Source organism: Acipenser ruthenus, chromosome 16, assembly GCF_902713425.1.
Source record: "Acipenser ruthenus chromosome 16, fAciRut3.2 maternal haplotype, whole genome shotgun sequence".
Lineage (NCBI taxonomy): Eukaryota > Metazoa > Chordata > Actinopteri > Acipenseriformes > Acipenseridae > Acipenser > Acipenser ruthenus.
This window is the reverse complement of record NC_081204.1, coordinates 10328687-10350810: the sequence shown is the minus strand read 5'-3', so window position 1 is coordinate 10350810 and position 22124 is coordinate 10328687. Positions and strand designations below refer to the sequence as shown.

The window sequence follows — 22124 nt, the reverse complement described above, 5'->3', positions numbered from 1 at the left end:
AAAACACGTCCGTTTCTCTTGCTACAAAAAGTTGGAAATGGTTCGAGCCTTTGGGGGGGGGGGGGGGGGGACCTGAATCAGACACAAGTGTCAGAGCAATTTGGCGTTCACCATTAATATTGCTCCTGTACATGTATGGATAATCTAGAGTGGTCTGGTGGTCAACTCCATCTTAGAGAACACTTAACTCGCTTCCCCGAGGGGTGTTCTCTAGCCAGAGACTAACAAAGAAAAAGCACACACAACTTTAAAAAAATAAATAAATAAATAAAATAAAATAAAATTAAGTCATATGAATGGCTGGGTTTTTAATTTTTTTTTATTTCAACAGATAAGGTTCAAGCAACACAGTTTATTCATTCTCTTCACTGCGTAGTCTTGCGTTTGGATTGGTGACCTTGATGGCCAGTTGCGCGGCTCTCTCAACAATGATCTTTCGGTTCTTAGAGGAGACATTGTGGGCAATCTCTGCACAGTGGGTTCTAAGAAAGTAAAAAAAAATAATAAGTTCATGTCAGACTCTTATGCTACTTGTCTCCCCTATGGCTCCAAGGAGAAGAATTCAAAAAAGCCATCACGAGCGTCCCTCCTAGATAGAGTGCATGATGCACTATACATTAATGAGAACGAGCCTTCATGTGCACAACATTTGACAACTGATAGATCCAAGTATAAATTAATCATTTAACACCTGAAAAACATGTACATTCTAAAACAAACTTCCCTATGGCGCCACAAATTTTCTGCATATATATTACTTACCAGGTTATTTTAATTAACAGTGCTTTGTTGCAGATTATCTTCCACCTGGTAGCTATAAAGTGAGCTACAGATGGAATGGGTATGTCCTCTGCTGTGCTCTCCCTCTGGTATCTGAAGCTGAGGGGGTATGGCAGACCTCGCCAGCTATGATCCAAGGAGGTAAGCAAAGATGCAAGACCTACTGTTCACATCTTTTGTTGCTGTAATCTTCCATCGTACCTTAATTGTAATTGCCTAGCTCTGAACTACACTACCCAGGTATAGTAGTCCCAAAAACTAGAGACTCTCCAGGCAGAATAAGAGATAAAACAAAAAAAGGACTTGACAGTTACTAAATCCCTTTACATTAAAAAACTGATTTAGATAATCCTAGAGGAATGTACGTTTTATATGAGTGCTTCTTAAAGACTTTAGGTATTAGTAAAGCTTACTTGTTGCTCATCATGAGGACCTCAAGTTCCTTGATGTTGTGTACCAAAAACTTTCTGAATCCAGTCGGGAGCATGTGCTTTGTCTTCTTGTTGCTTCCATAACCGATGTTTGGCATCAGAATCTGGCCCTTGAACCTCCTGCGCACTCTGTTGTCAATACCTCTGGGTTTACGCCAGTTTTTCTAAAACAAAAAGATTAAAAAAAATAGAAACAAATCAGGAACAATGGTAAGAGAAACAAAACCAAGACATATGCTATTCACTAGCAGACATTTTTTTAGAAGGAAGCAACAGTCTGTACTTAAACCAAGAAAAGTCCACTTGTGCCTTACCTTGACCTTGACATATCGATCAGACTGATGGCGGATGAACTTCTTGGTCCGTTTCTTGACGATCCTCGGCTTGATGAGAGGCCTGAGGTTTACCATGGTGCCTACAAATGAAAAAAAAATGTTATCTTTTACAAGGCTGAAAAAGACCACAGTTGAAAGAATCAATATATAGGTTTCAAACAAATGCTGCAGCAACAAATGACAAGTTAGCCATGCTTGGGCTGCTTAAGCTGTATCATTCTACCCCTATAAAATACTACTAAGAGCATGCCTACTTGGCACAAAATGACAAGGCATGATTCAAGGGATATACAGTATCTAACCCCCCCCCCACTCCCTTTAAGAAATGTAAACACACCATCAGCAGGTTTTCAATTCTTCACAGAAGACAAATGAGTAACGTGGTAAACTGACAATGAATAACAGTGCACAGTAATACGATGAGCTGGTTCCTTAACTAATCTATTCGTTTTGACAAGTCGCATGCAAGGTGCTCAGCAAAGCATTTAGTTGCACTTTCAGCGGCTTTAATAAGAACCACGTTTCAGTGACATCATAACCATGAACATTTCTTATAGAACACAAAACTTCACAGAATGAAAGCAAACACTTAAACCCACGTGTTCAATATGGTGCATTTCCACAAATGCCATTTAAAAAGCTTCCTGGTATCAGCAAGCTACAAACTATATTGTTAAATGTTAAACATGCCGTTAATGAAGACACGTCTGTAAAATTTGTCATGCAAGTATATTATCTTCTCTGAACAGGCAGCGATTATCCACAGTACCGAGGCCTAGTTCCGAGAGACTTAAAAAAAACATATATATATATATATAAAGACCCCCAAAATCTCTAAAACCTAAAATGATTACTGCAGTAGCACTGTACAAGAAGCGTATGTTTAAAACGTTGACATGGGTTGTAATTACATTATGAATTAACACACATGAAGGCGTACAGATCTGTAAACAGGGTATCACGTCACCATTTTATTTAACACAGTTAATCGAATAAAGTTAACATTAAACTATGAATAACACGCAATAATATGGTGTCTGGGTGTTTAAAACAGAAAATGCTTAATAGAAGTACAGATATATCCTTCTGTTTTAAGGATGTTTAAGGATTTTTCTCACTCACCGGCTAGAAGGTATCTGCCTTCTATTGAGACAGCACGGAGGAAGAGAGAGAGAAGAGGCTGCTGGGAAGTAATAAAGGGGCTGCAAGGGAGCTAAAAACCAAAAAGCGGCAAACACAATTTGTTTATCAATAAATAAATACAAAAAAACAACCAAGGATTAAAAATAAACTAAATACATTGTAATTAAATATAATATATAAACATAATCAATGTGAATACGTTTTGTTTGTTCAAGTTTGTGTTATTTTAATATTTCATTGTTTACGACTACGTAAATCTTCCAGGACCTAGGTGAACCTAAATCTACGCGAGCTCCATCTCGTGGATAGGGTGGGCAATAACATATTCGTTGAAATAATAACACAAGTAGTACATACTAGCTTATTGTACTGAGTGTGTGGCTTTTACGTTTTACAAACACAAGCTACTGTCTCAGCTACAATCGCTTTGGTAAAACTGTAAGATGTGGGAGGATTTGGGGAATGTTGTGTTTGTATGAAACATTGGTATCTGGTAGGCCGTGACAACTTGTTCTGTATTTCAGCAGAAATCGGTTGACAAAACATGTTAATCATTACCAAGATTGCAGCTTTGATTTAGTTATGGACTCGCTTCCACTTTAGCAGAGGAGGGGGTAAAACATTGCAACTCGCTCGAGCCGAACGAGTTAAATCATGTGGTTGGGACAGGAAGTGAGATCAATACAGAGCAGAAGTATTATTTCTTTTGACGAAACTCTTCAAGTTGGTTATGGAAAGTAACCCATTGTTGAGGTATGTAGAATTTGTACGGTGTTTGTGTGCATTTCAATTCCATGTCTGGAAGCAGGACACGTCAAAATAAATGAGGAAGTTATTATTATTATTATTTCATTTTAAATGATCATATTGTATTCCTTGTAAAGTGCTTGTGTGAAATGAGCCATTACAGACTTTACTGTTACATTATTTGGACAGACCTGAACTAATTAATCACTAATAGATCATGGAATGTATCAAACTGCAATGCAGTGGGAGTCTTATTACCATGCCGACTATATACTGTAAAATAACACAAGTGATTTGAGAATGTTATCACTTTCCTTCCAGGCAATTATTTCCTTTAATACATAGATTTAGTATTGTTCTTTCTTATGTTCGTCAGCATTTTATTTGGAGAAGCTACCGTCCCTTATTGGGCTGAAATTCTGCAAGAATGGCCCCCAGTCGAATATAAAAACAGTTTGTACACCCTGTTGCTCAGCAGCATTCTGTGTGCCTTTGCTTTAGACTAGCACAGCCTTGCAGTAATTTCACACTTAGTAAGGTAGTTCAGTTTAAAGTGTGATTCATATCACTTGAAACAATATTTTATTCAAATTTCAAATATCTCATGATGATTCACAAATCACGATATAACTGACTGTTTTGGAATACGCTGAAACATGCCTGTTCTATATTTTCCTGTAACCAAAGGTCTTCTTATGGAAGCATGTACCCAGGATCACAGTTACCGGCAGCAGTTGGACACCCAGGAAATGTACAGTCCCACGCGAAATACCAAACCATTTGATCCCTTCGCGTTTGCTTTTCTTTCTTGTGAAGCCATGGATCTCCATGGCTTCACAAGGGGCATTATAGTGGTTGATGATGGATCGAGCCAGCATACCTATGCAATGATTGTTACAAGCAACATGTGCTACAGTAGGTCACTATTAAGCCACCCTAAGGCCAGCAGCTGTATAACATAGAGAATGTACTGTTTCTCTTACTTTTAACTGGTTTACAAATATTTATTGATAACAGACATAATGCCCTGATGCATGCAGTGTAGACCAGTGGCAGTGGAAGAGAAAGATGGGCCCCGGTACGTGTATAAAACAGTATACGACTACGATGTAAGAAGAAGCTTTTCTACTCACCTACTTGAATTGCATTTTGTATGTATCTTTACTTCCAATACTACACTCTTTTTAATCACAAGCTAACAAGTTTAATCACCAGTTCCTCCAGGATTCCGCAGTAATTGACAGAAATTCTCGCACAGAAGTTTTTTTTTCCCAATCAGAAATACAGGCATGTTAATTTATTTTCGTATATTTTGGTACCCAGCAGGACCCGTTAACAGCTTCCACCTAAACTACAGGATGAATCGTACACACAGAATATAACTACAAAAGACTGCTGAACAGTACCCCCAAACCTTCCATGAAGACAGTGGGAAACTGTTTTGCAATATTGAGAGACCACTAGCCTAAAGTACAGGGGGTCTAGGAGTTCAAAAAAGAGACACCAATGAAACATAAAACAATGCCTCATACCAGCCTCCATGCAAAGACAGTCATGAGGGAAGGAAAAAAAAGACAGGAAGCTAATATGAATTAAATCATTAAAAAAAAAAAAAAAAACATAATTAAGAGAATAGCAGTACCTGATGAAAACGTAATTACTGGCACTGGTAGCTACAATGATATGAATAAGAAGGTAACATCTGCAAATATAAATGGGAAGCATATTATCACTGTAATTTTATCCCCTCTTTTACAGCCCAAAAACATTTTATGGGCCTTATGTACTTAAATTATATTGTTCACTTATGCATGTGTGTGCAATAGCTACAATTAGAATGTGGAAGCAGACGTCATATGTTGACAGGGTGTGACAAGAAGAGATTGTGCAGATATATTGCACATATTTTTTATAACAACAATGAAAAGAAAAATTACAGGTGCGTTATTTAAACAGTTGTAGCAACATGTGGGGATGTATAACACTACATTTTTCGGAACCCCGCTACTTACTCTTTAATACAAAAGATGTATTTAACTATGACATTATCAATCAATACTTTCATAGTTTTCCAGGAGACTCCAATACAGTTGTGTAGCCAAGTGTTGTAATAACACTGCCAGTAAAAGCCATCACATCAGTCAAGACATTTACTGGTAACAATTACATCATTTTACAACATAGTCTCCAGCCTAATCTGGGTATTCAGTATATCAAGACCCCAGTTTCCCCCGTTTCCAGCAACCATCCCACATGGCTGCAATGGGTGGACCATTTTCATGCCTGGATTCCTGCTTTTCGAACAACTTTACCCTCAGAGAGGGGCACTGCATAACAATGCTATGAAAACGATGAATGTATTAATTAATAAATAACACTGATTTCCTTCTTCATTTTTAGCCATGCCACACCTGTACGGGAACGGGTAAGACACCTTGCACTAAATGCACAGGATGTGGAAGTGTAAGTACTTTGGCAGAAATCAACCACAGTCATTTCCATGACATGTACAAACAAATATGTATTTGCTGCTCTCAACTTGTTATATTACCAGATTTTGAAAATCTCTCATTCAAGCACTTGTCAACCTTTATTTATATTGCATTTTTTAAATTTTCAAACTGGAACAAAACTGAAGAGATACAGTGACGATAACCTTGATAGTTTAGCAGCACTTGTATGTTGTTTTCCCATGGAGCCTGCAATGCTTAATGATGTAGTTTTTAAAAACAAAACATCACAAACCAATTATATGAATGTCCTGTCTTATTCTTAATATGATTCACAAACATATACACTCCTGTGTTTGTTAATGCAAGCTGACTCTTAAGTCCTGTTTAAAGGCATGATCTGGTAATTAAAGGCAAAGATAATCTCCATTGTTTTTTTTCAGCAATCAGGACTTCTCCGTCTTGTTTTCTCAAATCTAGGAAGGACTTATCTAGCACGTAGTAGTGCATTAAAAAAGTGATCCATTATATCTTTGTGTGGCAGGGCTTATCATACTATGAGAATTGTCTTGTGCATTCTTTGTATGTAAGACCCTGTGACACCATAAAGATACTGTAATCCATATTGCTATAGAATAATGCTCTGTCAAGTAAAACATTTCTAAAACGCCAATAAAACCGCTTGAAACTTTTTTGTCTAGCTGTTTATATTTCCTCCTTTGGCATTTATGTTAACTCTACGATAAGGAAACGTGTAGAATTTTAATCGGATCTTCACACACTTTGCAGATTAATAGGTGTTGTTGGTACTGATATGATGCAATGGGGACATGATATTGTGTTCTTTTTATGTTTTGGAATACAGAAGCAATGCTGGGTGTGCAGTGGTTCTGGAGTCCGCGCAGGTGGTGAAAGCTGCCACCATTGCAAAGGCACTGGCCACACTAAGTAAGTTTCAAGATATTACCCTATGATACATAACCAGCAGAATATAGCATTAAGGACACACAACAGCTTTTAGTCCATGACACCCTTCGAGTTGGCTAGGATTTTGTTTTCTAAAATAATACCTCACAAAACATTTCTCTGTGATACAAAGATTTCATGTGAAGAGCAATGGCATCGACTGGTGTTTTACAAAGAAACTAAAATCACTAGCCCAAAAATAATTTTCCACAATTTCCACAATTGCATTGCAAAATGATCTTGTATGCAATATTTAAAACAGAAACCTAACAGCACACTTGCACATAGGAACCCTTAACCAAATTCCTGTTTCTTTGCAGCTGTGATGGCTGTAAAGGCACTGGATTGAACTCTTGTGACACCTGCAAAGGAAAAGAACAACTGCTGGTCTATATTAAACTGAAAATAAAATGGTAAACCTCAGCTATGCACAGCAGAAGCATGTACATTATATATATCACGTTTGTGTATTTTTCATTTGTAAGATTTAGCTTTGTTCCATATTGGCAGCTATGTAACAGGCTAATCTGTATTTAATGCAAAGGTATTCAAGTTTGAACTGCAGTAACTCGCAAGTGGGGTGGGGGGGGGGGGGGGGGTTAGAATGCTGTTCCATATTATAGAAGCTATGGGGGGAATTGTGTATTGTAAGATCTTACTGAACATTAGTTCAGTTCCTCTTTTTGGGCTGAACCATTTCTCTTTATCTGGTCATGTACACACCTCCACTCGAACCTATAAAATAGCACTTAGTTTGACAAAATAGTGAGCCACAGACAGAGGACAAAACACAGAACCAGCTGACCTTTTTCCAAAGCTACCTGCTGTTGAAATACAGACGCCCGCCGCCTGTGCTCCCACCAGAATCTGGGGTAATATACATGTTCATTGTTATACTTGCTGCTTATATAATTTAATGCATTTATATAGACTCATTGTTGTGCTTTCTTCCTGCCCCCATGCGTTCTGTATTGGTTATAATGGGCTAATTTGGGGTGCTGCTGCTCGTGGGGTACGGCTTGCTCAATAAAATAGTTAGTGTTTTGCAGAAAGGAGACGATAAGCTATCTAGGGATACTTTGATATTTAGTGAGCAAGGTGTCTAAGGTGGGTAAATGGGGCGAAATAAGCGGGTAATAAAGGGTAGCGCTATGCTGCTGATACAGATTTGTTATTAATATTTTCTTTTTTTTATTTAAAGAAGGAGCGATTATTTTTTAAATAGTAGCAATATATTAATTGAGCAAGATGTGTAAGTGAGTTAAAACACACAGAAAAAGGATACGCTGCTTTGTCAACTAAACCGCCAATAAGGAACCGGGAATAAGTAACCAACTTCCAGGTGGTTTCTAAGGACTCACTTCCAATTTAGCAGAAGGGGTAAAACACTGCAAGTCGCTCCAGCCGAACAAGTTAAATCATGTGGGTGGGACTGGAAGTGAGACCAATACAGAGCAGAAGTATTATTTCTTTTGACGAAACTCTTCAAGTCGGTTATGGAAAGTAACCCATTGTTGAGGTATGTAGAATTTGAATTAACACTATATTCCTCTCGACTTGTACGGTGTTTGTGTGCATTTCAATTTCAAGTCTAGAAGCAGGGCACATCAAAACAATTGAGGAAATTATTATTATTATTATTATTATTATTATTATTATTATTATTATTATTATTATTATTATTATTATTATTATTTTCAGTTTAAATGATCATATTGTATTCCTTGTAAAGTGCTTGTGTGAAAGCTTCTATTTTAAATTGCCTAAAATGAATAGCGCATCAAAGAAAATCACCGAGGTTGAAACATTTTAACATTTAATGGTAGCTACTGAGTCAACATTTATATTGTAATGTTTAAAACAATCTTTTAAAATGTAACAAACAAGGGTCATTTAAATGTGTTGGCTGAAATAAGTAACAAGCAGGCAAAACTGATTAAAACAAAACAAGTTTGAATGACAAATTCGGCAACATTGTCGAGTTTTGTAAACGTTTAGAACTTCAGCTATGTTCATACAGTAATTAAACGGACTGTGTTGTATAGCGTTATGCTGACTTTGACAAACAAAATGTTAAAAACAGGGTTAAGTGCAAGTGACAAAACCGAAACTTTGTGTTTTTCTTTACACACACTAAATTATATATGACATTTTAAAACCACATAGCATCGTGCTACTTCAGCAAATCAACCTATACAAAATAATCTGAAGAACAAGAACAGGAAAAACAAGAAGAAATCGTATGCGACTTTTTTTTATTCATCTAGCGAGTTGTGCACACACACAATAGCCTAATTATCTGGCCCATGAGCAGAAAACTAGTTATTTGTTGAAGGCCAGCATCGTGCATCTTGTTGTAGTTTCAACACTCATGGTTTGTCTTTGTGGTGTAAAAACCTGTCTATATGCAGAAACTGCTCGTTCTGCATCCACAGAGTTTGGTGGAATTGACAAAAAGCAGAGTGCAATTTTTGCCATGTTTGGGAATCTGATTTCAGACTTTACCCAGAAATCAACAATATTGACATTTTTGTCACTTTCAGCGGCATGGTGCTTGTAAGATTCAATTACATCTCTACAGCTTGTGAAATCAGGGATTGCATCTAGTGGCAAAGATGTGACATCCTTTAGACTAGCACAGCCTTGCAGTAATTTCACACTTAGTAAGGTAGTTCAGTTTAAAGTGTGATTCATATCACTTGAAACAATATTTTATTCAAATGTCAAATATCTCATGATATAACTTGACTGTTTTGGAATACGCTGAAACATGCATGCTATATTTTCCTGTAACCAAAGGTCTTCTTATGGAATCATGTACCCTAACCAAAGGTCTTCTTATGGAAGCATGTACCCAGGATCACAGTTGCCGGCAGCAGTTGGACACCCAGGTACTGTACAGTCCCACGCGAAATACCAAACCATTTGATCCCTTCGCGTTTACTTTTCTTTCTGCCTTAAACCCAGCATACACGAGGAAGCATGTTTCCAGACAAAATGTTACCTCGTGTATGCTAGATGTTACATGTTTTCTACTTTGAGATACATTTTCAAGAAACGTTCTGCCTTTGGCCAATCAGGACTTGCATGTCAAAAGATGACATGGTTAGGAATCTGCTGCTAGAAATTACAATCAATTGTTTTATTGATATGTACGCTGACGCATTGTAGAGTCATTTCGACAGGGTTGGTTACTTGTTAATTATTAATTCAGTGCTTAATTAATTGAGAAGGGTTTCTGTTAATGTTAATGTAACTAATTAAGTTAATTAGTTAATTGTGAATGAATTATTAATGAGACATTCAGTTGTTGTCCTTGCAAAATGTATTGGCTCACTGAATACAACATGCTTGAGTGCCCCATGTTTGTTAAATGCAACAAAGCCTACTGAAGTCACAATTTTGCATTGTCAGTTGCATATGCATATTCAGAGTGCATTTATTTGATTTGTTGTTCTTTTTTACAAAGTAAAGGTAATTAAAAAAAACTGAAAAAAACAAAAACCCTCTATATAAATTAAAGAAACTCTTTAGAATTGCCCCTGATACCTGTGAGTGAAGTGAGTGTGAGGGCTAAAGCTGTAAACACAAACAATTAGGCTGGTGAAATGTTCAATGTATACTAAGAGACCATTCATGCAGGTAGCACTGAAATCGAACTTTAAATAATACCAGAATATCATTATTTTGAGTCCTGTTACAGTAGATTCTTATTAATTGCATAGCCCAGGTGCCTAACAGTTTTATGCAATTAACCAGCGTATGTAATTATCAGTAACATATACAATGTAATATACATTTAATTTTATACCTGATAATTGCATATGACTGTGAAGTGCATAACACTGTTAAATGCATAAAACTGTTAGGGACACAGGAAATCTACTGCATGTGGATTTTCATAAGAAATCTGCTTCACTTTTTTTTTTTAAGGTAACAGGAATATGCAATTGTCATGTATGCAATTAATTGGAATACACTACTTGTATAATTGTCACTCACAGCAAATAAATGAGCATTCTTCTATTCATCCACATTGAATCATGAGAGCTGATAAGCTGGGGAACCCACATTATGTTAACCACTGGAAAAAAAAAAAGAAATATTAAACTTAAAAAGAAAGCATTATGTACTGTCGTCTGATAACCTTTTTTGCAAGCTGCTTTTGGTACTGTAATAATTGTGCATTTATGAAAAGGCATGGACATTGGCTGTACTATGTCTCAATATTATGTGTATTGTTGAACAGTAATGGGATATATTGTGATTTATAACTTGGTTATATCATGTTTTGTTTTTTTTCTTTTAAGTAAAATAAACAACACAGAAGAGATTTTACGCCAAATTAAATTATTGGAATTTATCCTTTGAAACTATTGATGTGCTAAAGGCATCTGAAATGTCATTGTATCAGATGGAATTAGCAATTCTGTGTCATTATTTATATATTAAATACAGTATTCTCTATATAATACATTATACAGTTTACATGGAGGGGTGAGGGTGGATGGGGATACATACATTTCTTCCAATCGTGGTTGTGTGGTTTCTAGCAGATCTACCCAGGTTTCATTTCATGTGGCTGGCGCTGCTTGTGTTTGCCACGGAAGCGGTGTGGCGTGGTGGACCAGCATTGGTACTTTTGCATGGCTGGTGGTGCTCTCAAAGTAGGTCGTCTGATCAGCCACTGCACTGGCACATTATAAGCTTAAGGTGCCATTTATCCTGCAATTAACTTGTCTACATCTGGACCCAAGAGTGACACTCACATCCACACAACTCCTGCCCCACTCTCCACATGTGTTTCACCAAGGTGGGCTGGAGAGAAAGGGAGTGCGCAAGTTAGTTTTTTGTCCAGTCCCATCAGTGTGGTTATCAGTACATCATACATTCTACTACTTTAATGCTATTTAAAAGAATTATTATTTTAGTAATACACTATATTTAAAAGCTTAACATTCATAGTGGCCCCATCGATTGGTAATAGGGCAGCTATGTAACAGGCTAATCTGTATGTAATGCAAAACTATTCAAGTTTGAACTGCAGTAACTCGCAAGTAGGGGGGGGGGTTTAGAATGCTGTTCCATATTATAGAAGCTATGGGGGGGGAACTGTGTATTGTAAGATCTTATTGAACATTAGTTCAGTTCCTCTTTTTGGGCTGATCCATTTCTCTTTATCTGGTCACATACACAGAGTCACTCAAACTATAAAATAGCACTTAGTTTGACAAAATAGTGAGCCACAGACAGAGGACAAAATGCAGAACCAGCAGACCTTTTTCCAAAGTTACCTACTGTTGAAATACTGACGCCCGCCGCCTGTGCTCCCACCAGAATCTGGGGTAATATACATGTTCATTGTTATACTTGCTGCTTATATAATTTAATGCATTTATATAGACTCATTGTTGTGCTTTCTTCCTTCTCCATGCACCTATTCTGAAATCATTAAAAGGTACAGGCACCCTTGCGATACCATTCCATATATACCATGTCTATATATACCATATGTTTTTTGGAGATTCGTGGACACTGGTTCACAAAAAAAATCATAACACCTCTTAAAAGTGGCATCCTTCTGATCAGTTAGTGTTTTGCCACAGCAGTACTACTTAGTGGTCAAAAATACATTGCACTCATATCTAAGATATGCTAAAGGGTTTGTGCACCCATCCATTCTGTCTTGTATGTTTCAATTGCCTTGGCAGCACACAATGCCTACAGCTGCTTTTCAAACTTTATAATTGCATGTGTAAAAATAATGTTTTCAGTAATAAATGTTTGGGCTAAATACATTAATAGCGTGTCTCGAAGAGAACAATATGTACTTCTCTGAGATAAGAGAAGATGCACTGCAGTGGTTATGATTTAGGGATATATTTACATCAAAATTCAATTTTTATAGCAATTTAATGGCAGGTGTTTCTGTGAGTTGGTAAAGTCGCACTAAAAGCTAATGTGTCTCAAACTGTCCTGGAAAATACAACCTTAAAAGTTTTTGTTTATTTGAATTGCGGTCCCTTGATGAATAATAAAATATGGCCACAAAATAAATCCCAAAATATAAAAAACATCCGGTTTGGGTTTTGGGGTGGTTGTGAAAAGCTTATTTGGTTTCATAAAATGTAGTTACACTTTTCACTAATTACTTTATTCAGCTGTGTTGGCACCCCAGAACCCCCCATACGGCGGGCTAGCAGCCCCCTCTGCGAGAATGTTCGACACAGTGCCAGGATACGAAGGCACGTCACCAGAAGGAAGTGGTAAGCGTGTCTTATGAATCCGGTAACAGTTTGAAACTGAAGTGTAGTAAACCTGCTTTGTGGTTCAGACATCTGCTTGTTTAGGAAGTGGGTTGTGCCAAGCAGACCAGTGATTTATTAATAATTTGTTCAACATAAATTTTATATAGAGAATTTGCAGGCACTTGAGCAGGCCTATTCAAATATACTAAGAGGGACTGGTCCCTTTCCAATTTGCATGTCATTACATGTCTTTCTGCCTATTAAAAGGAGGAGGATTCCTTCCCCCTCCGGATGCAGGTTTACCCGACCCTCCTAGAGAGCCTGCCCCTGTTCAAACAGAGTGGAAGTAAGATACGTTTCATTAGCATCATATATGTTTTTGTAAATCTGTTCCATCATCCTTTCAACATTACAGACCCCCTAGCCCTGATTTATTGCCCAAATACAATTTGCATAGCAGTTTCCCCTATTCCAGGTTTTAAAATGAGCCTGCTTAGCCCCAGTGTATACAGGTAACAAGCTCAGGTGTGTCTTATTAAACTCAATATGGAACACAGGAAGTTGGAGTATCGGTTCATATATTTTATACAGAGTGGGCATACAGGGTTAAATTAATACTCAATTCAGAAATCGATCCTCTTGTTCAGAATAAACTCCTAATTTATGTGAGGTCAGGTGTACCCCAAGCACAGTTTAAACATCCTGCAACACAAAATGTTTTTGTGTAATACCACAGCGTGTTCATTTGATGAGACAGATCATCATTTCTACCTTTCTATTTCACAGCATCCCTTCTATATCTGAAGATACTGCCAGAGATGCTCTGGTCCAGTATGCCTCCAGTAAATGCTGTTACAGTACTGATCCTGCAGAACAGTTAGTGTTCTCAAACCTCGAGGCTCACAACACTTACAGGGTATGAAAGTCATACAGAAAATGTCTTTTCTTTAAGTAACAAGCACAAAACCGTACAAATACTATTGAAATATTATTATAATACAAGTGTGTGTCCCTTAAGAAACGCTACCACAATCATTAGCTGTCCAATTCATTACCAGTGATGGCTGTAACCTGGCAATGATATGCTTTGGTAGTGCAACCAGTATGCATTGGTTCCATTTTATTGAAAGGTGCAATATGTGTGTTAGTGTGCAGCCTTCAAAATGAGCCTAATAATTGGACTTTTTTCTTTTCTTTAAGTATCGCCTGGAGACCTTTACTGAATCCAGATCAACTGAATGGGCTCATGAGGCGTATAGAGGTAAGCAAGACACAAAAATGAACACATTACGATGATGGAAAAGGATCTCCATGATTTCACAAGGGGCATTATAGTGGTTGATAATGGATCGAGCCAGCATACATGTGCAATGATTGTTACAAGCAACAGATGTGCTACAGTAGGCCACTATTAAGCCACACTGAGGCCAGCAGCTGTATAACACAGAGAATGTACTGTTTCTCTTACTTTTAACTGGTTTACAAATATTTATTGATAATAGACATAATGCCCTGATGCATGCAGTGTAGACCAGTGGCAGTGGAAGAGAAAGATGGGCCCCGGTACAGGGCCTTATTGTGGGCCTCGACCTTTATGTAATACTTTTATAAACATAAAACATGCCAAGTCAAGTGTTCAATATTTTATTCTCAGAATGTTAGCGTGTATGAAACAGTATACGACTACGATGTAAGAAGAAGCTTTTCTACTCACCTACTTGAATTGCATTTTGTGTGTATCTTTACTTCCAATACTACGCTCTTTTTAATCACAAGCTAACAAGTTTAATCACCAGTTCCTCCAGGATTCCGCAGTAATTGACAGAAATTCTCGCACAGAATTTTTTTTTTTCCCAATCAGAAATACAGGCATGTTAATTTATTTTCGTATATTTTGGTACCCAGCAGGACCCGTTAACAGCTTCCACCTAAACTACAGGATGAATCGTACACACAGAATATAACTACAAAAGACTGCTGAACAGTACCCCAAAACCTTCCATGAAGACAGTGGGAAACTGTTTTGCAATATTGAGAGACCACTAGCCTAAAGTACAGGGGGTCTAGGAGTTCAAAAAGGAGACACCAATGAAACATAAAACAATGCCTCATACCAGCCTCCATGCAAAGACAGTCATGAGGGAAGGAAAAAAAGATAGGAAGCTAATATGAATTAAATCATTAAAAAAAAAAAAAAACATAATTAAGAGAATAGCAGTACCTGATGAAAACGTAATTACTGGCACTGGTAGCTACAATGATATGAATAAGAAGGTAACATCTGCAAATATAAATGGGAAGCATATTATCACTGTAATTTTATCCCCTCTTTTACAGCCCAAAAACATTTTATGGGCCTTATGTACTTAAATTATATTGTTCACTTATGCATGTGTGTGCAATAGCTACAATTAGAATGTGGAAGCAGACATTATATGTTGACAGGATGTGACGAGAAGAGATTGTGCAGATATATTGCACATATTTTTTATAACACACACAATAACATTGTTCGCTGTAATTATCAGTGGTCTGGTGGGAAATACATTTTTTTTTATGTTCTCAGAGCAGGCTTCTGGTGTATTATTTTAATCTGTATATTGCATAGTTCATAATATACAGTAGGAAATAGGTCGTTTTTATTCACAATGTCTGTCTGCTTTACAAACACATGGCCACAATGTATTTGATGTGCATCCAGTACCGGCCCCTCTGAACTGGTTATTATCCAGCCTAGACTCCGCTTCTGTTCTGTCATACTCACTAAAGTGTGTGTCTATCTCAGGTCAGCCTGTGGATGCATACACTCAGCCTCCTCCTGCTCCATGGGTCATACCAGCCAAGGCACCCACCATGTTTAAAGATGCAACACAGGAAATTAAAATCCCTAATACAGCTTATGTTAAGGTACTGTGGTCGATTATCAAGAGCTAAATAAAGGGCAGCATATTTATTTAAAGATAGAAAGAGACTTTTGCAATGTGCATATACTAATTATAAAGATGCATGGACTCACTGTTCAATAAATAGTGAGTGAATATTTTTCTTTAAATGGACGAATAACATTTTGCAAGTGGGCACAAAACAGACTTTAAGAGTAAGTAGCGAGGTTGCGAGAAATATAGAGTTACACATCCCCACATGTTGCTACAACTATTTAAATAATGTACCTGTAATTTTTATTTTCATTGTTAACATCCTGACAACTTTTTACACTTATACCTTTAAAGTCTGTTTGAAAGCTCTTTTCAAAATGTCCTCTCTAGTGCACTGATAGTGTAAAGATTATTGCCCACATTGTCAAACACATAACACAGCGATAACCATCCATGATATGGTACGGAACAGAAAAGCTGGAGCACTTATGTGTTGTTTTTTTTTTAAATCTCTCTTCCTGCAGTGATTTAGAGGACAGAGCTCAAACCCCAGTGCACTAGAGCTGCCATTTTGAAAAGAGCTTTGAAACAGACTTTAAAGTTTTATAAGTGCAAAAAGATGGCAGGATGTTAACAATGAAAAGAAAAATTACAGGTGCGTTATTTAAACAGTTGTAGCAACATGTGGGGATGTATAACACTACATTTTTTGGAACCCCGCTACTTACTCTTTAATACAAAAGATGTATTTAACTATGACATTATCAATCAATACTTTCATAGTTTTCCAGGAGACTCCAATACAGTTGTGTAGCCAAGTGTTGTAATAACACTGCCAGTAAAAGCCATCACATCAGTCAAGACATTTACTGGTAACAATTACATCATTTTACAACATAGTCTCCAGCCTAATCTGGGTATTCAGTATATCAAGACCCCAGTTTCCCCCGTTTCCAGCAACCATCCCACATGGCTGCAATGGGTGGACCATTTTCATGCCTGGATTCCTGCTTTTCGAACAACTTTACCCTCAGAGAGGGGCACTGCATAACAATGCTATGAAAACGATGAATGTATTAATTAATAAATAACACTGATTTCCTTCTTCATTCTTAGCCATGCCACACCTGTACGGGAACGGGTAAGACACCTTGCACTAAATGCACAGGATGTGGAAGTGTAAGTACTTTGGCAGAAATCAACCACAATCATTTCCATGACATGTACAAACAAATATGTATTTGCTGCTCTCGACTTGTTATATTACCAGATTTTGAAAATCTCTCATTCAAGCACTTGTCAACCTTTATTTATATTGCATTTTTTAAATTTTCAAACTGTAACAAAACTGAAGAGATACAGTGATGATAACCGTGATAGTTTAGCAGCACTTGTATGTTGTTTTCCCATGGAGCCTGCAATGCTTAATGATGTAGTTTTTAAAAACAAAACATTACAAACCAATTATATGAATGTCCTGTCTTATTCTTAATATGATTCACAAACATATACACTCCTGTGTTTGTTAATGCAAGCTGACTCTTAAGTCCTGTTTAAAGGCATGATCTGGTAATTAAAGGCAAAGATAATCTCCATTGTTTTTTTTCAGCAATCAGGACTTCTCCGTCTTGTTTTCTCAAATCTAGGAAGGACTTATCTAGCACGTAGTAGTGCATTAAAAAAGTGATCCATTATATCTTTGTGTGGCAGGGCTTATCATACTATGAGAATTGTCTTGTGCATTCTTTGTATGTAAGACCCTGTGACACCATAAAGATACTGTAATCCATATTGCTATAGAATAATGCTCTGTCAAGTAAAACATTTCTAAAACGCCAATAAAACCGCTTGAAACTTTTTTGTCTAGCTGTTTATATTTCCTCCTTTGGCATTTATGTTAACTCTACGATAAGGAAACGTGTAGAATTTGAATCGGATCTTCACACACTTTGCAGATTAATAGGTGTTGTTGGTACTGATATGATGCAATGGGGACATGATATTGTGTTCTTTTTATGTTTTGGAATACAGAAGCAATGCTGGGTGTGCAGTGGTTCTGGAGTCCGCGCAGGTGGTGAAAGCTGCCACCATTGCAAAGGCACTGGCCGCACTAAGTAAGTTTCAAGATATTACCCTATGATATTAACACGTACTGTACATAACCAGCAGAATATAGCATTAAGGACACACAACAGCTCTTAGTCCAAGGCACCCTTCGAGTTGGCTAGGATTTTGTTTTCTAAAATAATACCTCACAAAACATTTCTCTGTGATACAAAGATTTCATGTGAAGAGCAATGGCATCGACTGGTGTTTTACAAAGAAACTAAAATCACTAGCCCAAAAATAATTTTCCACAATTTCCACAATTGCATTGCAAAATGATCTTGTATGCAATATTTAAAACAGAAACCTAACAGCACACTTGCACATAGGAACCCTTAACCAAATTCCTGTTTCTTTGCAGCTGTGATGGCTGTAAAGGCACTGGATTGAACTCTTGTGACACCTGCAAAGGAAAAGGACAACTGCTGGTCTATATTAAACTGAAAATAAAATGGTAAACCTCAGCTATGCACAGCAGAGGCATGTACATTATATATGTCATGTTTGTGTATTTTTCATTTGTAAGATTTAGCTTTGTTCCATATTCTTATTTTTTGTAAACTATTAGCATATCAATTCTATACACTATTAGCAGATAAAGTACATTTTAGACAAATTCTTTTACCTTCCTGACCTCCTTCCTGAACTCTTTACATGTCTTCTGTGCATGAAAACCATTAGCTCAGTTGTAATTAAGTTGCCTGGTATTCCTTTATCATGTTATCACAAATAAGTTTAAATGTATGTTTTTTTTGGGGGGGTTACCTTTCTTTTTATTATCTGATGTTTCTCAAATATTATTTCCCTTTTAATCATTATGTATTGTGCTTCAGAGCACAATACATAATGTTGGTAATTTTGTGCCTGAACTGGTACAATCTAAAGGGATTTCAAACATAATTTTCGTTTTACAAAAGTCCCAAATCCTGACTCAAACATTTACACTTCGATAATTCTTGGAACCTACTCATTAAAATAAATGTAATCTTAGTCATTATTTTTCGTTTAACTGATACATTTGGGTTATTTATTTGATGCGCCATCATATCCCGGATACTCTTGTCCAGACCATTCCATGCCATAGGGGTGCTGCAGCTAAATGCTGATCGGCCAACCCAGGACCTTCTCCAAGGCACTTGATAAATAAGTGCAAGAATAGATCGTAAACTATACTAGGGTATATTTACCTGTAGCTACATCTAAGTAACCTGTCAACAAACCTAGGAGTTTTACACACAGGAAGTACCCAGTGTAATTGACTTCTACAATTAAGTGACATCCTAATTAAAGAAGCCAGTAACTGGCAGTGATGGGTTTGAGGGTGGCATTCTAATACAAATCTGCTTTGTTCATTAGTCGATCCATTTATTTTTAATTGCTCAGCAGAGGCATGTAGAAATAAAGCATCACCATAATCAAACAAAGGAAAAATACAGCTCTTTAAAATTTCTACTTTGAAGTGTAAAGTTTTTTTCGCTGTCGAAAAAGAAAACCCAGTTTTTCAGCAGTTCTTTGAGATCGTTTACAATATGCAGATCAAACTTCAGGAATGGATCCAGCCAGATCCCAAGATATTTATAACTATCCACCACCTCAAGAGGCGCTCCAGTCAGTGAATGAAGGATTAAGTCTTGTTTCAGACTTTAAAATTGAAATCTCAGATGTTTATAAAAATGTGTAGGCTAGTTCACACGGCAAACGTTTCGTTTTTACCGTGATGTATTCGCCATATCAGCACTGTTGACATCACGTGCTTTAAAAAATCATACCTGAAGCACCTCTCGGAATTCCATTCAACTGCAAAGTCTATTTAAAAAGATGACATAGAAGAGTAAATACAGGTTGGTAATGATTAGAAAACAAATATAGCTGGATCTTTAACTTGTATATGAATAATAAAGCAGTATATAATAGATTCATAGGACTGCAAGCGCCTGTGTATGGGTTAAATTGGCACTCGCAGCCCATTGACACTTTCTGTCTCAGTCAGTTTTACTTGTGCAGATATCACCCACATACACATACTTTTGCCATCCTTAACCCTATATTCTAGTCGATTTCCAGGACAGCATAATTAAAGTATTTTTCACTTGTACCCTGTTCAGGAAGAACAATATGGACGACTTTGTAGGAGACCAGCAGTCTGGATTTCCAGTCAGTCGGGTCAGCGCGGTAACTGGAAAAAAGGTTTTTGTTGAAAAACAGCATCTGGTAAGAATACATTGCAGCATTTTTCCTTCATCATTGAACCTTGTAATGTATTTTTGTTTAATTTGACTATGTTGTGTTTTAAGGTGTATCCCGTTGTAGGTTTTCCAGACCCTGCCATTAGCCGGGCTGCTAAGAGACTGGTGAGGCAGCACCATGACAAGTTTGCTCCTACATGCCGTATTCTTCAGCAGGTATGCTTAGAAGATTGTTTAAAAGGATGTATTCCATAGAACAGAGAAAATCCCAGCCAATAGCTACAGTAAGGTACCTTCAAAAGGATGAATTCAAACTCAAAGGCAGATTGAGATAAAAATGGTAATAGCTCAGTGTTGGAGAAACCGAGAACCACACACTATAAAATACTGTAGTAAGGGAAATTTAACAAAGCCATTACAATTACATTTCAAGCAGCTTGCGCTTTAATTTTAATGACAATAGATATTTTTATTAGCCCAAAATATAAATTAACATTTATACTATCTTATTAAAATCAGGTATGATCTCCTTTGAATTTATTATCACAGCTTCTAGACCACTTAGCATGTCTTGGCATGTGCAAGATTCTTTGCATAAACCTGGGAGGTACTTTATTTTTCTTTGTGCAAACCCAGCAATGCTTGATCAGATTCAGAGCTGGAAGTTGACTGAGAGAGAACCTTGATGTTTCCACCCCAGTGTTAAAACAAATGAATGGACAAAAGCTATAATAACCAACAGGGCAGAGGCTGGTCGCGAACTGACGAGCCACAAGCAAACGTCTTAAACACAATGCAAAAGAGCCAGGCTCGTCTGCATTCGTGGGTTTGGAGCTTTTAACCTCATCTCATTTCACATACAGACGGGACAGAATCCATAACTGCAGTGCATCACACAACACAGCCCGTTACACAAAGCCTAACCGAAAGTAGCGCAAAAAGTGTGATGTATGTCTTAAAGCTGCAGCACCAGATTTCCCTTGGCCCCTGATCTGACCAGATCCTGCCTTGCTTAGTTTCTGCGGTGAATGGATTGATTTTTTTTTAAAAATACATTTTCTTTATTTCTTTTTCAGCGGCAAACCATTGAGCTGATTCCCATCACCAAAGCAAGCTACAGCTTTCAAGAGAAGGAGTACACTTACTTTGTCTACGGAGCTGAGCATAAAGTCTACACAGAGGACTATCCTGGAAAGTGTTGCTGCTGTACTATTATATGAATTTATATCTAAAAAAAAAAAAAAAGTTTAACCATTCATAATGTGAATGTTTTAAATTCTACTTCACAGTTCTAAAAATATATTTAAAAAGTATATATAAAAATGTGAGTGAATTTTAGACGTAAAAATATATGCATGTTAGACCATTGAATACTAGAAGTTAATTAAGATAATTTTAATATAATTTTATATTCCAATTTGTAAACTCTGTACTGATTTTTTTTTTTAAATCTGTCTCATTTGATTTAACCTAAGAACTTAATATTGTGACAGTTTTAATAAATATATTTTTTTTAATATTTCATAAATCAATGTTATATTCATTATTTTGTATTCATAGCCGACCTTTGTTTTGCATACAAGTGGATACAAATATTTGGTTTGCAAAATATTTCAAGTTGGAATTGTATGTCACTAAAATTGTTATTATTTAAAACAAATGAAATGGACTATTAGTTACTCACAAATAATTAACAAAGGCAGAAGGAGTTTGGTGGGTCTTCCTGAACCACAAACTCTGTGAATGTCATTCTACAGGCCTGATAGAAACTGATTTCTGCAGGAAACTGGTAAAGCATGGTTAATTATTGAGAATTATTGTAAGGTATGGTAAATATTTAATGTCATTTAAATTGT

At 36.8% G+C, this 22124-nt stretch overlaps 2 protein-coding genes across 4 annotated transcripts; one reads left to right on the top strand and one right to left on the bottom strand.

The window, feature by feature from the left end:
• Window positions 1–301: 301 nt before the first annotated feature.
• On the bottom strand, window positions 302–2792 carry LOC117963490 (large ribosomal subunit protein eL32). Its single transcript, XM_034903735.2, has 4 exons — window positions 2669–2792; window positions 1526–1626; window positions 1194–1375; window positions 302–482 (listed from the first exon to the last, which is right to left on the bottom strand). Exons 2-4 carry the CDS (start codon window positions 1619–1621, stop codon window positions 353–355), a joined length of 408 nt encoding a protein of 135 aa, XP_034759626.1. The 5' UTR covers window positions 1622–1626; window positions 2669–2792; the 3' UTR covers window positions 302–352.
• Window positions 2793–4451: 1659 nt separating this feature from the next.
• LOC117412629 (protein SSUH2 homolog) lies at window positions 4452–21957 on the top strand. 3 transcript variants are annotated; one of them, XM_058988769.1, is made up of 16 exons: window positions 4452–4545; window positions 5837–5899; window positions 6752–6834; window positions 7173–7265; window positions 9652–9743; window positions 13014–13118; window positions 13368–13446; window positions 13887–14016; window positions 14301–14361; window positions 15886–16007; window positions 17093–17155; window positions 18008–18090; window positions 18444–18536; window positions 20188–20293; window positions 20377–20484; window positions 21345–21957. In XM_058988769.1, exons 1-16 carry the CDS (start codon window positions 4471–4473, stop codon window positions 21486–21488), a joined length of 1500 nt encoding a protein of 499 aa, XP_058844752.1. In that variant the 5' UTR covers window positions 4452–4470; the 3' UTR covers window positions 21489–21957. The 3 variants fall into 3 exon arrangements, with proteins under 3 accessions (XP_058844752.1, XP_058844753.1, XP_058844754.1); XM_058988770.1 differs by lacking the exons at window positions 4452–4545; window positions 5837–5899; window positions 6752–6834; window positions 7173–7265 and adding an exon at window positions 7461–8371 and having other exon boundaries at window positions 21345–21955; XM_058988771.1 differs by lacking the exons at window positions 4452–4545; window positions 5837–5899; window positions 6752–6834; window positions 7173–7265 and adding an exon at window positions 7461–7724 and having other exon boundaries at window positions 21345–21954.
• Window positions 21958–22124: the final 167 nt, after the last annotated feature.